At 38.2% G+C, this 20,114-nt stretch overlaps 1 protein-coding gene across 1 annotated transcript in view; it reads left to right on the forward strand.

The window, feature by feature from the left end:
* The window catches only part of SLC25A17 (solute carrier family 25 member 17), a 43,915-nt gene that overhangs the window by 2,936 nt on the left and 20,865 nt on the right, over positions 1-20,114 (forward strand). Inside the window, exon 2 of the mRNA XM_021687709.1 lies at positions 19,447-19,507. Within this exon, the coding sequence (XP_021543384.1) occupies positions 19,447-19,507 (61 nt within the window). The remainder of the gene's footprint in view (positions 1-19,446; positions 19,508-20,114) is intronic.

A 20,114-nucleotide genomic window follows, 5' to 3' on the forward strand; every position in this document is an offset into this window, starting at 1 on the left:
GAAGCCTGGTGTGGGCCAAATCACAGGACCTAGAGATCATGACCTGAGCCGAAGGCAGATGCTTAACCAACTGAGCCACCCAGGCGCCCTATCTCTTGTTAAAGTTATGCTTGAAATTATGCACCCTGAATTTGCTATGGTTTTTCTTTCTTCCATAAGCCGTGTTAGATTATCTAATAGATACGCTTTTTAAGAATTTTTTTTCTCGGCGCGCCTGGGTGGCTCAGTCATTAAGGGTCTGCCTTTGGCTCAGGTCATGATCTCAGGGTCCTGGGATCGAGCCCTGATCCGGCTCCCTGCTCAGCGGGAAGCCTGCTTCTCCCTCTCTCACTCCCCTTGCTTGTGTTCCTTCTCTCGCTGTGTCTCTCTCTGTCAAATAAATAAAGTCTTAAAAAAAAAAAAAATTTTTTTTTCTCATGCTTCCCCTCAGGGCAGTAATGTTCCTAGCACGTATCTGAGAAGTTGCACTGTGTTTTTGTTTTTGTTTTTTTTGAACTATTATGCTGAAGAATGTTCTCAAACTTTTTTTTGCAAACCTTTATGTTAAACCATGTAACGTAGGCCTTTCTTCTGGTTGCTACCAAAGGAAAAAAATTTCACCACAAAAATGTCACTACAGTTGATAAGAAAAATGGCATTGCTTTTAATGGTATAGTATTGTCATGGCTCATGTTTAATTAAATGTCCTGAGCACAGTGTTCAACCAAAGCTTTGAGATGATCAAGGAGTCGGCTTAGCATAGTGGTAAGAGTACTTGAGTGCCTGAGTGCCTGACTTGAGCTAGGCAGTCTGGGTGAGAATCCTGGCTCTGCCTCTCAATAGCTGCATGACTTCCGTATAAACTCCAGGCAAGCCTGCCTAGAGTAGTTGCTTCTCCCCAAAGGATTGTTGGATCATTGCTTAAGATGTTGATTTACAACCTTTTTGAGTTGACATGTTTCATGTTTGCTTATTTGCTTCCAAGTTCTACATTTTCACATCAAGTGTGGTGTTATGCACATACACACATTTAAAAATTAAAATAAACTGATTTTGAGTGTTTTGTGGCACACCTTGGAGTAACTGCAGATAATCTCAAGTATTTGAAAATTAGAATTGTACTATTTCAGGAGAATGCTATAGCTCTAATGGATGATTATTATTTGATATAATTAATGGCCTCATTCATAAACATTTCTCAAAATTTTGAGTAAATTAGGTTTATAATTTTATATTTTGAGTTCTCATTAGATTAGTTTTGAAAGGTAGATTCTATTTGTAGAAATGTACATTTGTAATTAAAAGAAATTTTATTAATCTACAATTTGAAAAGTGTAATTGGTTAGAATTGCCTAAGTGGGGTTTAGACACTGAAACAGATTTTGGAATTGTAATGCTAATAATCAGGGAACTTCTTTTCTCTTTATAGTTAATTTTAATTTTTTTTTTAATTGCATAATTTATGTTTAGAGTAGGAGTTTGCTAGGCAAAATGAAACAGGAGGGTAATAAGAGACTTTTGGACACAAAAAGCATGGCCAGAGGTCCTCATATGTAAATCAGCATGTGGAGAACTTCAAGTTAGTTCTGACATAGCTGGTATAAAAGATGAGAGACGAGTAGAAGCCTATGTAGTTGGGGAACCTCATACTATGCAAAGAAGTTTGGGTTAAATTTTATCAGAAACAGTGTTTCTCAGACTTGGTTGTGTCTTCCTCATTGTGTTTTCTCTGTTTATATACAAATAAGCATTTACAAATAAATTTTTTGTTTATATAACTGGTATTATAGAGTTTCATATCCTGGGGTTTTTGGTGTGTTTGTTTCAGAATGTAAAGCATTTCCCCGTGTATATCAATTAGGGTTCTCTGGTTGCAAGCTGGAGAAACAGACTTTGGGTGATTTAACAAAACAAAAGTTTATTGGCAGGCTCTTTGGGAGCTCCCAAGACAGGATCAGTGAGGAGGCTGATGACTTGAGCCACCAACTGAGCCACCAACATATTCCACTGGAGTTTTTCTCCAGTGGAATATGAAAGAACCAACATATTCCACTGGAGTTTTTCTCACCTCATATGGCCCGTTTTAGATTCACAGCAAAATTGAGAGTGTTGGGCACCACTAATGGAATCAGTGGATTTTGTCCCTTTACAGGATTCTGCTCAAGATTTAAAGTCATAGGAGAGTCCCTGTTAGATGTGCTCAAGGTTATGTGCCCAGTCCTTGACTGTATCAGGTGGGAATAGTGTCTCTCAAAAGAAGCCTTCCAGGACTCTTCAGCTAGTGTAGTGGAGGGTGGGCACCTCAATTTACCATCCTACCAAAATTGTACACAGTGGGAAGAAGTAAAGAAGATCAGGCTGCCCTTAGGAAGAGGGAATGATGCCATGTGGCTCAAAACATCAGAAATCCACTATATCATGTCATTAAAAAGATTTCAAAAAGTATTGTTTTTTTAATACAAAATATTCTATCATATGAGTATTCCATAATTTATTTATGGACATATACATCATTTCTAACTTTTCTCACCGGTAAACATTTAGTGCAATGTAAATGTTAATGTGGCCTCCCACACTCTGTTATGAAGATCTATGGACTTGCTTAGTTAAGTGATTTCCCTAATGTCATTCATTAGAAACAAAAACCTCGGGGCACCTGGGTGGTTCAGTAGTTAAGCGTCTGCCTTCAGCTTGGCTTAAGTCATGATCCCAGGGTCCTGGGATCGAGGCCCACATCATTGGGCTTCCTGCTCAGTGGGAAGCCTGCTTCTCCCTCTCCCACCCCCCCTGCTTGTGTTCTCTCTCTTCACTGTGTATCTCTGTGTCAAATAAATAAATAAAATCTTTTAAAAAAAAAAAAAGAAACAAAAACCTCTATTTCCAGATTCAGTTTAGTTAACTCAGATTTTAATTTGTAAAATGTCTATAACCTCACAGGGTTTTGTGAATATTAATTAAATAATATAAGTAAAACAGCTTTTATGCTATCTGACACATAAAAGGGGCTCAATAAATGGAAGCTATTAATCATTTTGTGCACAATTACGTTTTCTAATTTTCTGTGCATCCTAACGTGATTTAGTGAATTTGATGTTATATTTAATAATAGTATTTAGTACTTAGAATTCCCTAACTTCTTTTTTTTTAAAGATTTTATTTTTTTTAATAATCTCTACACCAAAGGTGGGGCGCAAACCCACAACCCTGAGATCAAGAGTCGCATACTCTACCAACTGAGCCAGCCAGGCACCCCTAGAATTACCTTACCTCTTAACCTCCTCTCACATCTGTTCACAACTCTGACCACTCAAGTGGTTAAAAGTGTGGGCTCTGAAACCAGACTGCCTGAGCTCCAACTCTGCCATTTACCATCTGTGTGACTTTGGGCATGTTTCTCAACCTCTCTTTGCCTCAGTTTCTTCATCTGTAAAAAGGGAAAAATAGTAATACCCACTTCAGGGTTGTTTCTGAGGCTTTTGGACAAGTATCTTTATTCTCACACAGAGACAGGGAAGTGGAAACAGGGATGTTAAATGACTTCCAGGGTTACCAGTGAGTTGGTTATAGGCACAGAATCCAGGTCTCCCCTCTCTGCTACTCTGTCTTCTCTCTGCTGTGCCTAGGTGCCTTCTCTTCCACGCTTCTTGTCCCATTCCTTTGTGCATTTCAAAACCAAACTCTGAATATCCTTAGATTATCAGAAAACAAGTGACAAATATTAAGTATACACGTGTATAAACAAACTAGAGGCACTTGGACACTGATTGTTTATTGGGAGTATTTTAAACTACAGTTCTAGCAATTTATATGTTCAGTTCTCTTTGAAAGGGTTTTCCTTTCCACAGCTGATTCATCCAGACCCAGAGTTTAAATCTAGTTGCTCAGATTCCTCATAGAATTAGCTTAGGTTGGTGTACATCTGAGGGCATTATGTTACTTTGGTTTAAACATCTCAAAAAGTGGTGATTGGAGTAAGTCTTTGTTGTATTATCTTTACTTCCTAGCCTGCTGTTTTATTTCATTTAGGCTTCTGCTAAATTATGATTGAATTATTATGTAGCTTTTAGTCTTTAAGACTTCATTGCCTCACTACCTCCCATCCAAAATATATCTTTATTTCTTAGTAAACCTTTTTTTTTAAGACTTAATTTTTTAGAGCAGTTTTAGATTCACAGCAAAATTGAGAGGAAGGTACAGAGATTTCACTTATACCCCTAGTCCCCACACATGCACATCCCCCACCAGAGTGGTGCATTTGTTACAATTGATGAACCTGCATTGACCTATCATAATCGTCCAAAGTCCATAGTGTATAAATTTTTTTTTTTTAAAGATTTTATTTATTTATTTGAGACAGAATGAGAGAGAGAGCACATGAGAGGGGGGAGGGTCAGAGGGAGAAGCAGGCTCCCTGCCGAGCAGGGAGCCCGATGTGGGACTCGATCCCGGGACTCCAGGATCATGACCTGAGCTGAAGGCAGTCGCCCAACCAACTGAGCCACCCAGGCGCCCTATAAATTTTTTTTTTTTAAGATTTTATTTATTTATTTATTTGACAGAGAGAGACACAGCGAGAGAGGGAACACAAGCAGGGGGAGTGGGAGAGGGAGAAGCAGGCTTCCTGCCGAGCAGGGAGCCCGATGCGGGGCTCGATCCCAGGACCCTGGGATCATGACCTGAGCCGAAGGCAGACGCTTAACGACTGAGCTACCCAGGCACCCCATCCATAGTGTATATTAGTGTATATTCACTCTTGATTTTGTACGTTGTATGGGTTTGACAATGTATAATGACATGAAACCAGCATGATAGTATCATGTGGAGTACTTTCACTGCCCTAAAAATCCTTTGTGCTCTCCCTGTTTATCCCTCCTGACCTCCTTAATAAACTTTTTTGCTAACGGGGTCACTTCATTTCAGTTCTTCTAATCTTAAAGGTTCTTATGCAGTCTTCATTGGGATTATTTTTCTAACTTTACTTGGCTTCTTTATGCTCGAGTCAGAAAGAGGTTAAAGAAAATTGTATTGCCATACATACAATGGTCTATAACTTTATTTTTAAAATAAATATGGTTTAATAGCTGCAAAGAAGTTTTGGAGTAAAACTTAATTATCCATGTCACCTTGGGTCATTTATGTTTTCTTCTGAACCTGAGTTTTCTGAGCTATAAAATGGGGACAATAACACTTCACTTATTGGGGTCTCCTGGTAACACTTGTGGAGCACCTAGTGCAGTGCCTGGAAAAGTGTAATAAGGCCATAATTTTTTTTTTTCAGATATATCCTTGCAAATATAGTATTTGTACTCAGTTTCAGAAATTCAAAAGAACTGAAATTTTTTCTCACCTCATATGGCCACCTCTACCCATTCACTTGTAGCAAATGATCTCACCTTTTATTCTCTAGATAAAATGGGGGCTACTGGGATGAGCTTTCTCACTTTTCCATTTTTTCTGATTACAGAGTCAATTGCAGTTGTACCCATATTTCCTATATTCTGCTGGCCTCAGGAAAAACAGATGCATCCAGTCTCTGCTATCTTTGATCTTGATCCTCCCCCCTCACCCCATCCCCAGATATCTTTTAGGACTTTGTTCCATTAATTTTCACCTCTTTCCTATAGCTTTAACTTTTCTCCAGTGTTTGCTTCTCTTCAGCCCTCAAACATGCTTAGCCCTGTCCTTTCATACCAGTCTGGTCTGGAGACTGCCTTTTTCTTAGCTGCTGCTGGTTCTCCTAAGTTTACTTAAAGGATATTCTGTACCTATTGAATTTGCTTAACTATTGTATCTCTCGGTGTCTAAGTGTGAGAGTTAGCTTGATGGCTTTATCAAGGGAAAGACTTACATTAACTCTGATTAGGTGAATAACATTTTTGAATATCAATGCCTCGGTAAGTAGCTTTCAATCTTTGGAATTTCACTTGCTCAAGATCTACCGCTGGAAATGTATTTTAGTTATTTTTCTTTCTTCCTTTTTAAAATAACCCTTCTATCTGGTAATGCCATGTATTCCATCAGGAGAAACCATAAACTGATTTCAGTGGTGCTGTGACTCAGCCACCATTTCTAGACTCCTCTCTGGAAAATGAGTTTGGAACTGGCATTGCATTTTTTTACTGTGTTTCACCCTTCAGTGGTGAATTAACATTTTGGAAATGGTTGACTTTGGTGACTTGGTTGGTAAGCTAACCGAAACATCATTGTACTTAAAGGCATGATAATCTGCTTCTGTATTTATGCATGTCTTTTAATGAGATACCAGTGTAGAAAATATCTAAATTCAGATTTCTGGCTTTTTTCCTTCTTTGATTTTGTCATTTTCCTAATTTTCATTTCCAGGGTAAAATGGTAGCTATTTTATGTCTGTTTTGATTTTCTTTAGTTTACTAAATTTTATAAATTTTTCAGAGGCAAGGTATTAAGTTAGAATTTCACTTGTTAAATATCCAGGGAACATAAGCGAGTGGTGTTAGACACTTTGAAGTAATAGATTTGAAATGTGAAGTAATAGAATTTGAAATGTGAACCTGCCCTTATACAATCACCCAGTAAGCCTGGAATCCCAAAGGAATACGCTGTAGAGGTGAATGGAAAATGATCTTACTCCTCCCCAGGAATATCAGCTATCTCCAGCCTTGGCACTGAGAAATCACCACTGAGATTTTGAAGCCACAAACCCTCTCTTAGATTGTAGCCTGAATTCTCACTACTTGGATCATTTGAAAACCTGAAGTGAATAATTTAACTTGGAATGATTCCAGGTTGGTGGGACCCCAGAGTGTCTGGCAGAAATACTTTCCAGAAGTACTTATCTTTAGAAGGTTTAAAAGAATGCCCAAAAATAAAATTCTAAGGGAAATAAGCAGTTCAGTCCAAACTAACTAAACTCACAGAGAAACAAGGCATTGTGAACAAGAACAGTGGCATACAACAGCAACAATCAGAAAATGGAATTTTCAGTTACAATCTTAAAAAGCTATTTAGTATGTATAAGGAAATAAAAGAAAGACTAGAAAATATGTGTGAGGAACAAGAAACTTAAGATTGGCTGAGCATATTTGAAAGTTAACCGAATAGAGTATCTAGAAATGAAAAGTAAAATAACTGAAATTTGAAAGTGGATGCATGATAGTCATGGGAATACTGAAAACTTATTTAAACAAAAATCATAGTTCTTAGGAAGATAGGACAAGAAGGCAGAGGGGAATATAACAGAGCTAAATTCTCACCCTCCATAATTTAAAACAAATAATGTCTAAAATTGATAAATCAGAAGATAACAGGATATTTTTTAATTATATAGAGATGGGTAAATATCAAAAGAAACAGCTAAAAGAAGCTATAATAATTGCCTCTGGGAGGAAGGCTGGGTAAAATGGAGAGGAGTGGGCAGGAACTACTGTATTTTGCCATTTAATATTACATGACTTTTTAAAACTATGTGTGCATCTTTTGTTTTGATAAAATAAAAATTTAAAGCTAAAATAATTAGTGCATAGCTGTAAATTAATAATTGAAGCCGAGTGATGGATTCAAATTCAAAACATGTTTTCAATATATTAGACACAACTGAAGATGGAATTAGTGAGCGAAAGGATAGCTGACACCTAATTATCATTTGCAATGATTGTAGTCAGAAAATTGTGTTTTCTTCATTTTGCTGAGAGAAAAGAACATCTTCCTAGAATGCTATACCCAGTGAAAATCTTTAACACATACATGAAATAGAGACATTTTTAGACCATCCAAAACAGTTTGCCACTAGCAAGATCCTCATGAGAAATTCTGAAGGATGTTCTTCATACAGAAAGCAAGTGATGCTAGATGGAAAGTATGAGATGGAAGAAAGGATGAAGAGTAGAAAAAGTGGTAAACATTGCATTTGTCTAAATCTAAATAACTTTAACTATCAAATAATAAATTAACTGTTTTGTGGGCATTGAAAAAGAAGCAAAAGAAGTTAGAATTAAAGTAGGTAACAGTAGCATGAAAGTGAGTGGGAGTGAATGGAATTAAATTTCTGTTCGGGAGGAGGATAAACTTACTGAATGTTTTTAGCGTTGATAAGTTAGGAATGTATGTTGTAATTACTAGGTAGTTTGTAAAATTTTATCATGAAATAACAAAATTGAATAAACAGCAGAAGTAAGAAATTAATTAAAAAACAAAACAAAACCTCTAGTTGAAGAAAGCGGAAAAGCGCAGAGAAAGCAACATAGAGTATGTATGACACATAGCCCAAAATAAGATGGCAGCTTTAAATCCAAATACGTGTTAATGAACTAAATGCTTTGGTTAAAAGAGAATGCATAGATTTTTTTTTTTAAGATTTTATTTATTTATTTGAGAGAGAGAGAATGAGAGAGAGCACATGAGACGGGGGAGGGGAGAGAATGAGAGAGAACACATGAGACAGAGGGAGAAGCAGACTCCCTGCCAAGCAGGGAGCCCGATGCGGGACTCGATCCAGGGACTCCAGGATCATGACCTGAGCCAAAGGCAGTCGCTTAACCAACTGAGCCACCCAGGCGCCCTAGGTTGGTTTTTAAAAGGGAGAAATGCTATTTATAAAAGATGTGTCTAAAAGAAAAGGTTACAGAAAGTTCAAAAATAAAAATGTGAGAAAAGACCTATCAGACAAATACTAACCAAAATAGAGCTATCAACATCAGACAAAACAGACTTTATAGTAATGGCGTCATAGAGAAAAAAGGCTCAATATGTCAGGAAAATAAAGCAGTTTTAAGTTTGTGTTCATCTAATAACAGTCTCAAAAGATTTACTTTTTTATTTTTTATTTTTTATTTATTATTTTTTTTAAAGATTTTATTTATGTTTTAGAGAGCGAGCGAGAGAGAAACAGCATGAGAGGGGCGAGGGTCAGAGGGAGAAGCAGGCTCCCCGCTGAGCCGGGAGCCCGATGTGGGACTCGATCCCAGGACCCTGGGATCATGACCTGAGCCGAAGGCAGACGCTTAACCATCTGAGCCACCCAGGCGCCCAAGATTTACTTTTTTAAAGATTTTATTTATTTGAGAGAGAGAGAGAGCATGAGAGGGGGGAGGGTCATAGGGAGAAGCAGACTCCCTGCCGAGTAATTGATAGAACAAGTTGTGAGGGGAGCTATGAAAATAAAGAATTGAATAATATATTTAACAAACTTGACCTAATAGACAGACATATACAGAACATTGTACCAAACAACCACAGAATACACATTCTTTTCAAGCCAAACATGGAAACGTTATCAAAAGTGACCATTTACTTGACTGTAAAGCAAAACTTAAATTTTGAAAAAGGTTTCATTCTATGAAACAAAATGAATTTTTTTTTTTTAAGGGACATCCCTGAGCCAAAGGCAGACGCTTAATGACTGAGCCACCCAGGCGCCCCCACAAAATGAATTCTTAAACCACAGTGCAGGGGATCGAGCCCCACATCGGGCTCCCTGCTCAGCGGGAAGCCTGCTTCTCCCTCTCACACTCCCCCTGCTTGTGTTCCCTCTCTCTCTGTCTCTCTGTCAAATAAATAAATAAAATCTTTAAAAAAAAAAAACCACAGTGCAATTAAGTAGCAATCAATAACAAAAAGGTAATTAAAAAAAACGTGTGTTTGGAAATGAAATACATTTCTGAAACATCTGTGGGTTAATGAAGAAATCATAATGGAAATCAGAAAATATTTAGAATTGAGTGATGGTGCATATTAAAACTTTTAGGTACACTGAAAAATACAAATTATCATTGAAAAAAATGAAAAACTTAAGTGGAAAGATCCCATCTTCATTGATTGGAAGACAATTATTAAGATAGCAATAGTCCCCAAAAGAATCTACAGATTTGGTGCAATCCCTATCAAAATTCCAGTTTGCTTTTTTGCAGAAATTGATAAGATGATCCTAAAATTCATATGCAAATGAATAACCAGAATAGCCAAAACAATCTTGAGAAAACTAAGTTGACGGATTCATATTTCCCAGTTTCAAAACTTAGTACGGAGCTACATTAATCAAGAGAGTGTGGTTCTGGCATAAGGATAGATGCATCAGTGGAATAAAATTGGGAGTCCAACAAATAAATCGTCAGTTTTTGTTCAATTGAGTTTTGGCAAGAATGTTAAGATACATCAATGAGGAAAGAATAGTCCCTTTAATAAATATTGCAAGAACAACTGGATAGCCACATGCAAAAGAATGAAGTTGGACCCCTACTTCACACCATACACAAAAATTAAAATGATCCACAGACCTTATGTAAGAGCTAAAACTACAAAACTCTTAGATGAAAACATAGGTATAAATCTTCATGACCTTGGATTATGCAATGGTTTCTTAGATATGACACCAAGTAATAAAAAAGAAAAAATATGTAAATTGGATTTCATTCAAATTCAAAACTTTTCTGTACTTCTCAGTACAGAAACTGAGAAACAGTACAGAAACTTCTCAGACCATACTGTATCCCTTCAAAGACCCCATCAAGAAAGTGATGACAACAGAATGGGAGGACATATTTATAAATCCTCTATCTGTTAAGGGTCTAGTATCCAGAACATATAAAGATTGCCTACAGCTTAATAATAGGCAAATAACCCAATTAAAAAATATACAAAGGATTTGAATAGCCATTTCTCCAATGAAGATATACAAGTGGCCAATAAATATGCGAAAAGGTGCTTAACAGCATTAATTACCAGGGAAATGCAAATCAAAACCACAATGAGATACCACTTCGCATCCACCAGGGTGACCTTAGTCAAAAGGACAGATAATAACAAGTGTTGCAAGTTTATAGGGAAGTTGGAAACTTCATAATTTGCTGGTGGGAATATAAAACTGTGCAGCCACAGTAGAAAACAGTTTGGTAGTTCCTCAAATTGTTAAACAGTTACCATATGACCCAGCAATTCCACTCCTAGAGAACTGAAAATATATTCATACAAAAATTTGTACACAAATGTTCATAGCAACTCATAAAGCAGAAAAGTGGAAACAACCCAAATCCATCAACTGATGAATGGATAAACAAAATGTGATGTGTCCGTACAACAGAATATTACTCAACCATGATACAGAATGGAGTTCTGATTCTACAACATGGATGAGTCTTGAAAGGAGCCAGTCACAAAAGATCATGTATTATTTGATTCCATTTATATGAAATATCAGAATAGGCAAATAGAGACAGAAAATTGATAAGTGGTTGCCAGGATGTGGGAGGAGGTGAGAATGGAGAGTAGCTGCTAATGGGTAGAGGTTTCTTTCTGGGGTAATAAAAATGGAGTTAGATAGTGGAGATGGTTGCACAACTATGAATATATCAAAAACTACTGAGTTGTAAAGAAGAGAACCTGTCAGACACAGGTAAAATACTTAGAAATTAGTAGCCTTTAAATCAAGTTTGGAAAAGAAGGAAGACAATGAGCTATGCATCCATCTCAAGACGTGAGATAAAAGTATCAAAATTAGCCCAAAGAAAGGAAAAGGAAGGTAATAAAACAGAAAAAAATTACTGAAATCTTTTCAGTAATTATTTGTTGAGAGTGAAGATTTGATTATAAAAATAAAACAGTATGTAATCCTATATTTTTGGTAAAATAATGATCCCACCCACCCCTAGATGGTACAATTATTGTTGCCTCAAAGGTGAGGAAATATTCTATATTTCAGTGACTCCCAAATCTACATTTCTATCCCAGCATCTCTGTATCTTCAGACTAGTATCTGGCTACCTGCTGGACATCTTCAAGTAGAAGTCCTCGAGGCACTTAAAATTCAGCTAATTGAAAGCCAAAATCATCTGACCCAGAATTGCTCTTCCTGCAGTGTTTACCTACAGTTATGACCATACTGTATCCCTGGTTCTTTAAGTCAGAAAGCTGGGTGCCCTGCTTGAAGTTCCTCTTCTTCCTCTCCCCACATCTGTCTGATCAGTCACTAGAATATTCCTTATTATACTTAGCAAAAAAGCCTTTGATTTGATCCCTGCTTACCCCTAAAGACATTCATTCCACTCTTGATTTTGCTGTCTGTATTCTGACAATAACAGCTTTTGAATTTCCAGAATGTTCAGCTCCCTTCCAGATTTACACTTGCTTCCCCTTTCAGCATCCTGTCATATGTTCTTTATGAGTTATCTAGTATCCCTGTCATTAAAAAAATAAGTATCTAATAAATGATTAGCTCTGAGGTGTTACTTATAGGCTACATTTGTTCTTCTTAGAGTTATTTGCTTTTTAAAGAATTTCCTGGAGAGGATAGTGGCCAGCCCAAAGGTAGTTGATGTTTTCAGTTTGCTTATGTCACACTGGTATAATGCTAGTTGAAAGGGATATTAAGTGAATGTGTAAATAGTTGTTTGTGTTTTTTTAAGATTTTATTTATTTGAGAGAGAGAGAGATAGAGCACGAGCAGGGAGGAGAGGGAGAAGTGGGCTCCCCGCTGATCAGGGAGCCCAGCAGGGGGCTTGATCCTAGAACCTTGGGATCATGACCTGAGCCTAAGGCAGAGGCTTAACCAACTGAGCCACCCAGGCACCCCAATAATATTTTGTTAACGATGTATGGTTTTCAAACTTAATGGCATGTTTATAACAGCAGTTCTCAAACTTTTTGGTCTCAGGATTTCTTTTTTTCTTTTTTTTTTTTTTAAAGATTTTTATTTATTTATTTGAGAGAGAGAGAATGAGAGAGAGCACATGAGAGGGGGGAGGGTCAGAGGGAGAAGCAGACTCCCTGCCGAGCACGGAGCCCGACGCGGGACTCGATCCAGGGACTCCAGGATCATGACCTGAGCCGAAGGCAGTCGCTTAACCAACTGAGCCACCCAGGCGCCCTCAGGATTTCTTTATACTCTTAAAAATTATCACAGACTCTGAAGAGCTTTTGTTTATGTGGTTGTAACTATCAGTATTTAATAGAAATTAAAATTGAGGGCGCCTGGGTGGCTCAGTTGGTTAAGCGACTGCCTTCGGCTCGGGTCATGATCCTGGAGTCCCGGGATCGAGTCCCACGTCAGGGTCCCTGCTCGGCAGGGAGTCTGCCTCTCTCTCTGACCCTCCCCCCTCTCATGCTCTCTATCTCATTCTCTCTCTCAAATAAATAAATAAAATCTTTAAAAAAAAAATTTAGAAATTAAAATTGAGAAATCATTAACAGTTCTTTATTGTTTACAATATTAAACCTGTTACATGTTAACATATGTAACATTTAAAAAAAATTTTCCCCAAAATAATAAGAGTGACATTGTTTTATATTTTTGCAAACCTTTCTCATGTTTGACTTAAGATAGCTGGATCCTTGTATTTGCTTTTGCATCAGTCTGTTACAGTATCACATATCATGTACCCTCTGGAAAACTTCCTTACACTGCTGTGAGAAAATGAGAATGAAAAAGGCAAAAGCTGTGATAGTATTCTTACGAAAATAGTTTTAATCCTGCAGACCCCTGCAAAGGGTTTGGGGACTTTCAAGGAGACCCAGACAATACTTTGAGAATCTCTTCGCTATATGCTCTTGTATTCTGATGTCTTTAAAAAGTGTATTTGCTTTTTCCCTACTTCAAAACTAAAACTAACACATGCTTGTTGTTAAAAAAAAAAAAAAGTAATTATATGGAGAGTCATAAGGGAAATAGGGCCACCTTTAATTCCTTTCCTCTCCTTGCCTATTCACTGTTAAGGTTTTTGTGTGTGATTTTCCCAGATTTGAGTGTGTGTATTTGTACTGTGTACACTTTGTAAGTGGAAGAAAAGAGTCAAGTTAAAACACTGAAACAAGGTTGAGAACAGGTAGAACAGTGAACAGTAGAACTAGGAGTCTGAGAGCTCTGGGTTCTAACTCCACCTCTGCCCCTCAGGCTTTGGGCAGACCTCTTCACTACCCTGGCTCAGACTCCTTAGTTCTCAGGTAAAGGGAGTCCACTGCAAGATAATTTCTTTCTTTCTTTTTTTTTTTTTTTTTAAGATTTTATTTATTTATTTGACAGAGAGAGACACAGCGAGAGAGGGAACACAAGCAGGGGGAGTGGGAGAGGGAGAAGCAGGCTTCCCGCTGACCATGGAGCCTGATGATGCAGGACTCAATCCCAGGAGCCTGGGATCATGACCTGAGCCCAAGGCAGACGCTTAATGACTGAGCCACCCAGGCGCTCCTGCAAGATGATTTCTAAAGGCTTTTCTAGCTCCAGGTGCCAGTGCAGTGTAGCAATTAATTCGTTTCCCAAGACCTAATGTTTAAATGCCAGAGGGGGATGGTAGAAAGTTGTGACTAAAAATGTTTGTTTTTGGTGAGACACCAGAAGGTTGTTTCTCTGGAAATGGATTCTTTTAAATTGTAATTAATGTCAGCAGTAGAACTCCCACTCAGATGGTTAGAATTCTGTGGGACTCAAAATAATGGATTTATTTTTATGTCTCCCTGGCACAACAATATTGTACATTGTGTTTATCTTCTCGGTATTTTGTGCCTTCTAATTTTATATAAGTGAACAGACGGTCCTGGAGGGAAAAAAAAACACTGAGTATTTATGAAAGAGGAATTTAATTCAAATTCTAAAAAGTCATGTGCTTATATAGCTTGGCATAAGACTCACATATATAATAAATATTTTCCTTCAGGTAACAGCTGCTTATGAAAAGGAAAGCAGTCATCTGTGTGTTTGCTTGGTGAGGAGACAAATATAGCAAGTTCCCAATGTACAGAACAGCTATGTTCCAAATTTATCTTTAGCATTTTGAATACATTTTTTCATGGATATTAAGTTTATTTGTAGGTGCATACAGTCCTACATTAATTAACAAGTTTAGGGCTTAGACTATGCCAGGCTGTATGCTGAGTTTCCAGACTAGTACACAAAAAACTATTTGACACATAAACTAGGTCCCATATTAGTACCTTTTTTTATTTTTCAGTAATTTTTAGTAATATATTAGTAAATTCTCTTTAAAGTTTTAATTACGGGCGCCTGGGTGGCTCAGTCGTTAAGCATCTGCCTTCAGCTCCAGTCACGATCCCATGGTCCTGGGATCGAGCCCCACATCGGGCTCCCTGCCCCATGGGAAGCCTGCTTCTCCCTCTCCACTCCCGCTGCTTGTGTTACCTTTCTCGCTGTCTCTCTCTGTGTCAAAAAATAAATAAAATCTTTTTAAAAAAATAAAGGAAATTAAAAAATAAAGTTTTAATTACAACAGTGATTAAGAGTGTGGTCTCTGGAGCCAAGCTGCCGGTGTTCAAATACTAATTCTGCCACTTGCAAAGTGTAACTTTAGTAAAGTTACAAAACCTCTTAGTATCTTTCCTCATGTGTAAAATGGAGAAAATACCAGTACTTACCTCATCAGGTTGTTGTGAGGATTAAATGTTTGGGTTTTTTTTAATTGTGTAATTCACATAATATAAAATTAAACATTTTGAAGCATATAGTTCAGGACACCTGGCTGGCTCAATCCAAATGAGTTTGAGCCCCATTTGGGTTGGGTGTAGAGCTTACTAAAAAAACAAAAACAAGCAAACAAACCCACAAAACTTTAAAGTGTACAGTTCAGCAGTACTTGGTACATTCATAATGTCTCATTCCAAAACATTTTGAGTGGATAAACAAAACGTAGTATATACACACAATCAAATATCACTCAGCCATAAAAAGGAATGAAGTACTGATATATGCTCTAAGGTGGATAAACCTTGAAAGCATTATGCTAAGTGAAAGAAGCCAGAAGCCACACACAAGAGGTCACATTTTGCATGATTGTTTTTATATGAAATTTCAGAATAGATACATCCATAGAGACAGAAAGCAGATTAGTGGTTGTTAGGGCTGAGTGGAGGGAAAGTGGAACGTGCCTGCTTTTCTTTTGAGGTGGTGAAAACATGTTGGAATTTGATAGAGGTTGTGGTTGCACAACATTGTGAATATGTCAAACGTCACTGAATGGTATACTTTTAAATGGTTAATTTATGTTTTGTGAATTCCACTTCAATTTAAAAATAATAATAATAAAGCCACTTGATCACTTAGATTGGCAAAAAAATTCTTAGGCAACCAAAGCCAGAGTCTGCTTAATCCTATGGGTTCCTGCTCTTTCTGGCTCCAGTGCATTTCCCTTACTTTCCTGTGAGCTCAGCTAAGCACTTAAAAGGTGTTTGTTATATATTATTTAGTATTTTATGTAACAGTACTAGGTATTTTGAAGCATGTTGTCTAGGACCCTATATTGCTGGAAATGGAAACCCTCATTTCACCCTTAAATTTTTTTTTTTAAGATTTTATTTATTTACGGGGCGCCTGGGTGGCTCAGTCATTAAGTTGCTGCCTTCAGCTCAGGTCATGATCCTGGGGTCCTGGGATCGAGCCCCGCATCGGTCTCCCTGCTCGGCGGGAAGCCTGCTTCTCCCTCTCCCACTCCCCCTGCTTGTGTTCCTGCTCTTGCTATCTCTCTCTCTATCAAATAAATAAAATATTTTTAAAAAATATTTATTTAGAGAGAGAGCAAGAACATGAGCAGGGAGAGGAGTGGACGGGGAGGAAGCAAGAGGGGGACAGAATCTCACGCGGACTCTACCCTGAATGTGGAGCCTGACAGGGCTCAATCTGAGGACCCTGAAATCATGAAACCTGATCTGACCTGAGCCCAAACCAAGAGTCAGATGCATAACTGACTGAGCCACCCAGGTGCCCCTACACAATACTTCTACATATAAACCTTTAATTTCATTAATAGTGATTGGAATGGGGAGGAGGCAATGCTGGGTTTTAAGTTTGCCATCTTGATCCAGTCTTTCCAGTACTAATAAATTTTAAAAAGTTCTTTAGTTTTACTGATTTGAACTTTATGCTAGTCCTTGAGGAGGTAATAGACCATCGAACTCTTTGTACTGACTATTCTTTTTATCTTGGCATACTATGTACTTCACTTGAAGATTTCAATGTAGGTAGGCAGTTTTTCCTACCTTAGGAAACTTCGGGTGTATGTTTAAAGGTGGCAAGGAAGAGGGATGGAAATGGCCCAGTTTGAAAAAGTAGTTTTCAGATAGGACTTTTCTGCCTGGAGATGCCCTATATATGCAATACCCCACATGGACATGTAGTACAAACGATGGGGAAAAAAATGCCACAGCCTTCATAACCCAATAAGCATTCTCCAGCTTTCCAGTCCCCTTTTTTCTTGGAAATTGCCTGTAACATAAGCAAGGATGTGGAAGCATAGATCTGTAGACTATAAGACTTTGTGGGTCCAGTGTTTCTTGAGACATCAAATATTACCTAGTCCTTAGAAAAGAACATTTATGTTGGAGTCATCAAAAAAGCATAAATAGGGCGCCTGGGTGGCTCAGGCTCATAAATAGGGCGACTGCCTTCGGCTCAGGTCATGATCCTGGAGTCCCGGGATCGAGTCCCACATCGGGCTCCCTGCTCGGCGGGGAGTCTGCTTCTCCCTCTGACCCTCCTCCCTCTCGTGCTCTCTGTCTCTCATTCTCTCTCTCGCAAAATAAAATAAAATCTTTAAAAAAAAAAAAGCATAAATAACTGAAGGGTTAACTTGAATAAACATTTCATTAAGAATCTATGTTATGCAGGGGCGCCTGGGTGGCTCAGTTGGTTGGGCGACTGCCTTCAGCTCAGGTCATGATCCTGGAGTCCCGGGATCGAGTCCCATATCGGGCTCCTTGCTCAGCAGGGGGTCTGCTTCTCCCTCTGACCCTCCACCCTCTCATGTGCTCTCTCTCTCTCTCATTCTCTCTCTCAAATAAATAAATAAAATCTTTAAAAAAAAAAAAAAGAATCGGGCGCCTGGGTGGCTCAGTTGGTTAAGCGACTGCCTTCGGCTCAGGTCATGATCCTGGAGTCCCGGGATCGAGTCCCGCATCGGGCTCCCTGCTCGGCAGGGAGTCTGCTTCGTCCTCTGACCCTATCCCCTCTCATGTGTTCTCTCTCTCTCATTCTCTCTCTCTCAAATAAATAAATAAAATCTTTAAAAAAAAGAAAAAAAAAAGAATCTATGTTATGCAAAGAGACAGTAAATATTCTTGCTGGTAGAGGAGACATAAGCAAGTGCTGTGGGAACACAGAGGAATGAACAACATAGAGGAATGTACCCTGATGGGCAGGGGGTGGTAACATTCCATCTGAGTTTTGAAGAATACTAATAGGACAACACAGTGTTCTCCCTTGTCAAGCAGGCTGACCTATTTTTTTTTTAATATTTTATTTATTTATTTGAGAGAAAGAGAGAGAGACAGAGAAACAGCATGAGAGGGGAGAGGGTCAGAGGGAGAAGCAGGCTCCCCGCTGAGCAGAGAGCCCGATGCGGGACTCAATCCCAGGAGTCCGGGATCATGACCTGAGCCGAAGGCAGTTGCTTAACCAACTGAGCCACCCAGGTGCCCCAGGCTGACCTATTTAAATAAATAAGAGACCTGGCAAATGTTTCTTATCTATAAGGTTGACCTAATTTCCAGTTGTTATCATGATTAAAATATTATATGTAACTATTATTAGATTATTAGCCTAAAACTTGATCTTACGCCTGAGAATATACACCAGTGGGCCTCCATCTGGGTTGAGAACCGTAAACCCACTGGAAGATTTCATCCCAAACTAGATGCTTGTGGTTTTTATCTGTCATAGGATTTTTTTAAAGATTTTATTTATTTATTTATTTATTTATTTATTTATTCATTCATTTATTTATTTATTTAAGAGAGTGGGGGAGCAGGCAGAGGGAGAGGGAGAAGCAGGCTCCCCACTGAGCAGGGACCTTGCCCCCACCCCTCAATGTGGGGTTCCATCCCAGGACCCTGGGATCATGACCTGAGCCAAAGGCAGATGCTTAACCAACTGAGCCCCCCAGGCGCCCCTATCTGTCATAGGATTTTATGAATGGAAAGACTAGTGTTGGCTTCCGTCCCTGATATTTTTTGTCATTGTGTTACCCTGGATGAATTTATAGAATATTGAGCCCAGATTGTCCCTATTTTACTTAAAACACAAGCAAACAAAACTATTTTAAAGAATAATATGATTTTTACACTTCTTTTACTTTGTGGTAAATATATTGATTAAGCAAAGAATAGAAGTATATACCTATTTGATTACTGGATATTTTGGTTTGTGGGGTTATCAGAGAGAGCATAGGAGCAGCAACTGACCTATAAAAGGCTAAAAAATCCATTTATCTGCTATCTTTTACATTTGTCCTGGGTTGCAAACCCCTAAGTTTGTCCTCTTCAGGGACCCACTTCATTTTCTTTTTCAGTATGAGAAAAAGATTTCTTCTGGAAAATCAAATACTTCTGTTTAAGTATATAACTATAGAACTTGAGCAATAATAATCCCAATATTGTATATGTCTGTTCACTGAAAATCTGATTTGACCCCTTGTTAATAATAAACTTTTGTTCACTAAAAAGTTGTGGCTTTTTGTTTTTGTGAAACTGTAATTGCTAAAGGCTTTTCAAACTTTTCAGGGAAGTGTGACAGCAATGACAGTATTTTTTCCCTTGGATACAGCTCGACTCCGACTTCAAGGTGAGTACCTTTTGTAGGCATCATATTCTCTTCATTTGATGTCAGGAAGCAAACATATTTTTCTCATAAGTTCTAAGTTAACATAAGGATATCTGTTTTCTTAGCGATCTACCCTTGTCTGTTTCCACTGACTTTAAATACTGGTCATCATTGCTGTTTCCTAATTAACAGAGAGGCATTCATGGATGAGTTATAGTCTCAGCCACTCTCTGAGAGAACCTGAGTGGGTTTGCATTAATAATTTTGAATCATTACAATTCTTTCTAATAAACAATATAACTTTTTAAAAAAGATTTTATTTATTTATTTGACAGAGAGAGAGAAAGATCAAGCACAGCAGGAGGAGAGGCAGAGGGAGAGGGAGAAGCAGACGCCTGATGCAGGGCTGATCCCAGGACTCTGGGATCACGACCCGAGCCCAAGGCAGACACTTAACCGACTGAGCCACTCAGGCTCCCTGATTTTTTTTTTTTTTTAAAGTAATCTCTACATACAACGTGGGGCTTGAATTTACAAACCCGAGATCAAGAGTTGCGTGCTCTACCAACTAAGCCAGCCAGGTGCCCTCACAACATGACTTTTTTAAGGCACAGTGGAGAGAGTTTTT

The sequence above is a fragment of the Neomonachus schauinslandi genome, chromosome 5 (genome assembly GCF_002201575.2).
Source record: "Neomonachus schauinslandi chromosome 5, ASM220157v2, whole genome shotgun sequence".
NCBI classification, from domain to species: domain Eukaryota; kingdom Metazoa; phylum Chordata; class Mammalia; order Carnivora; family Phocidae; genus Neomonachus; species Neomonachus schauinslandi.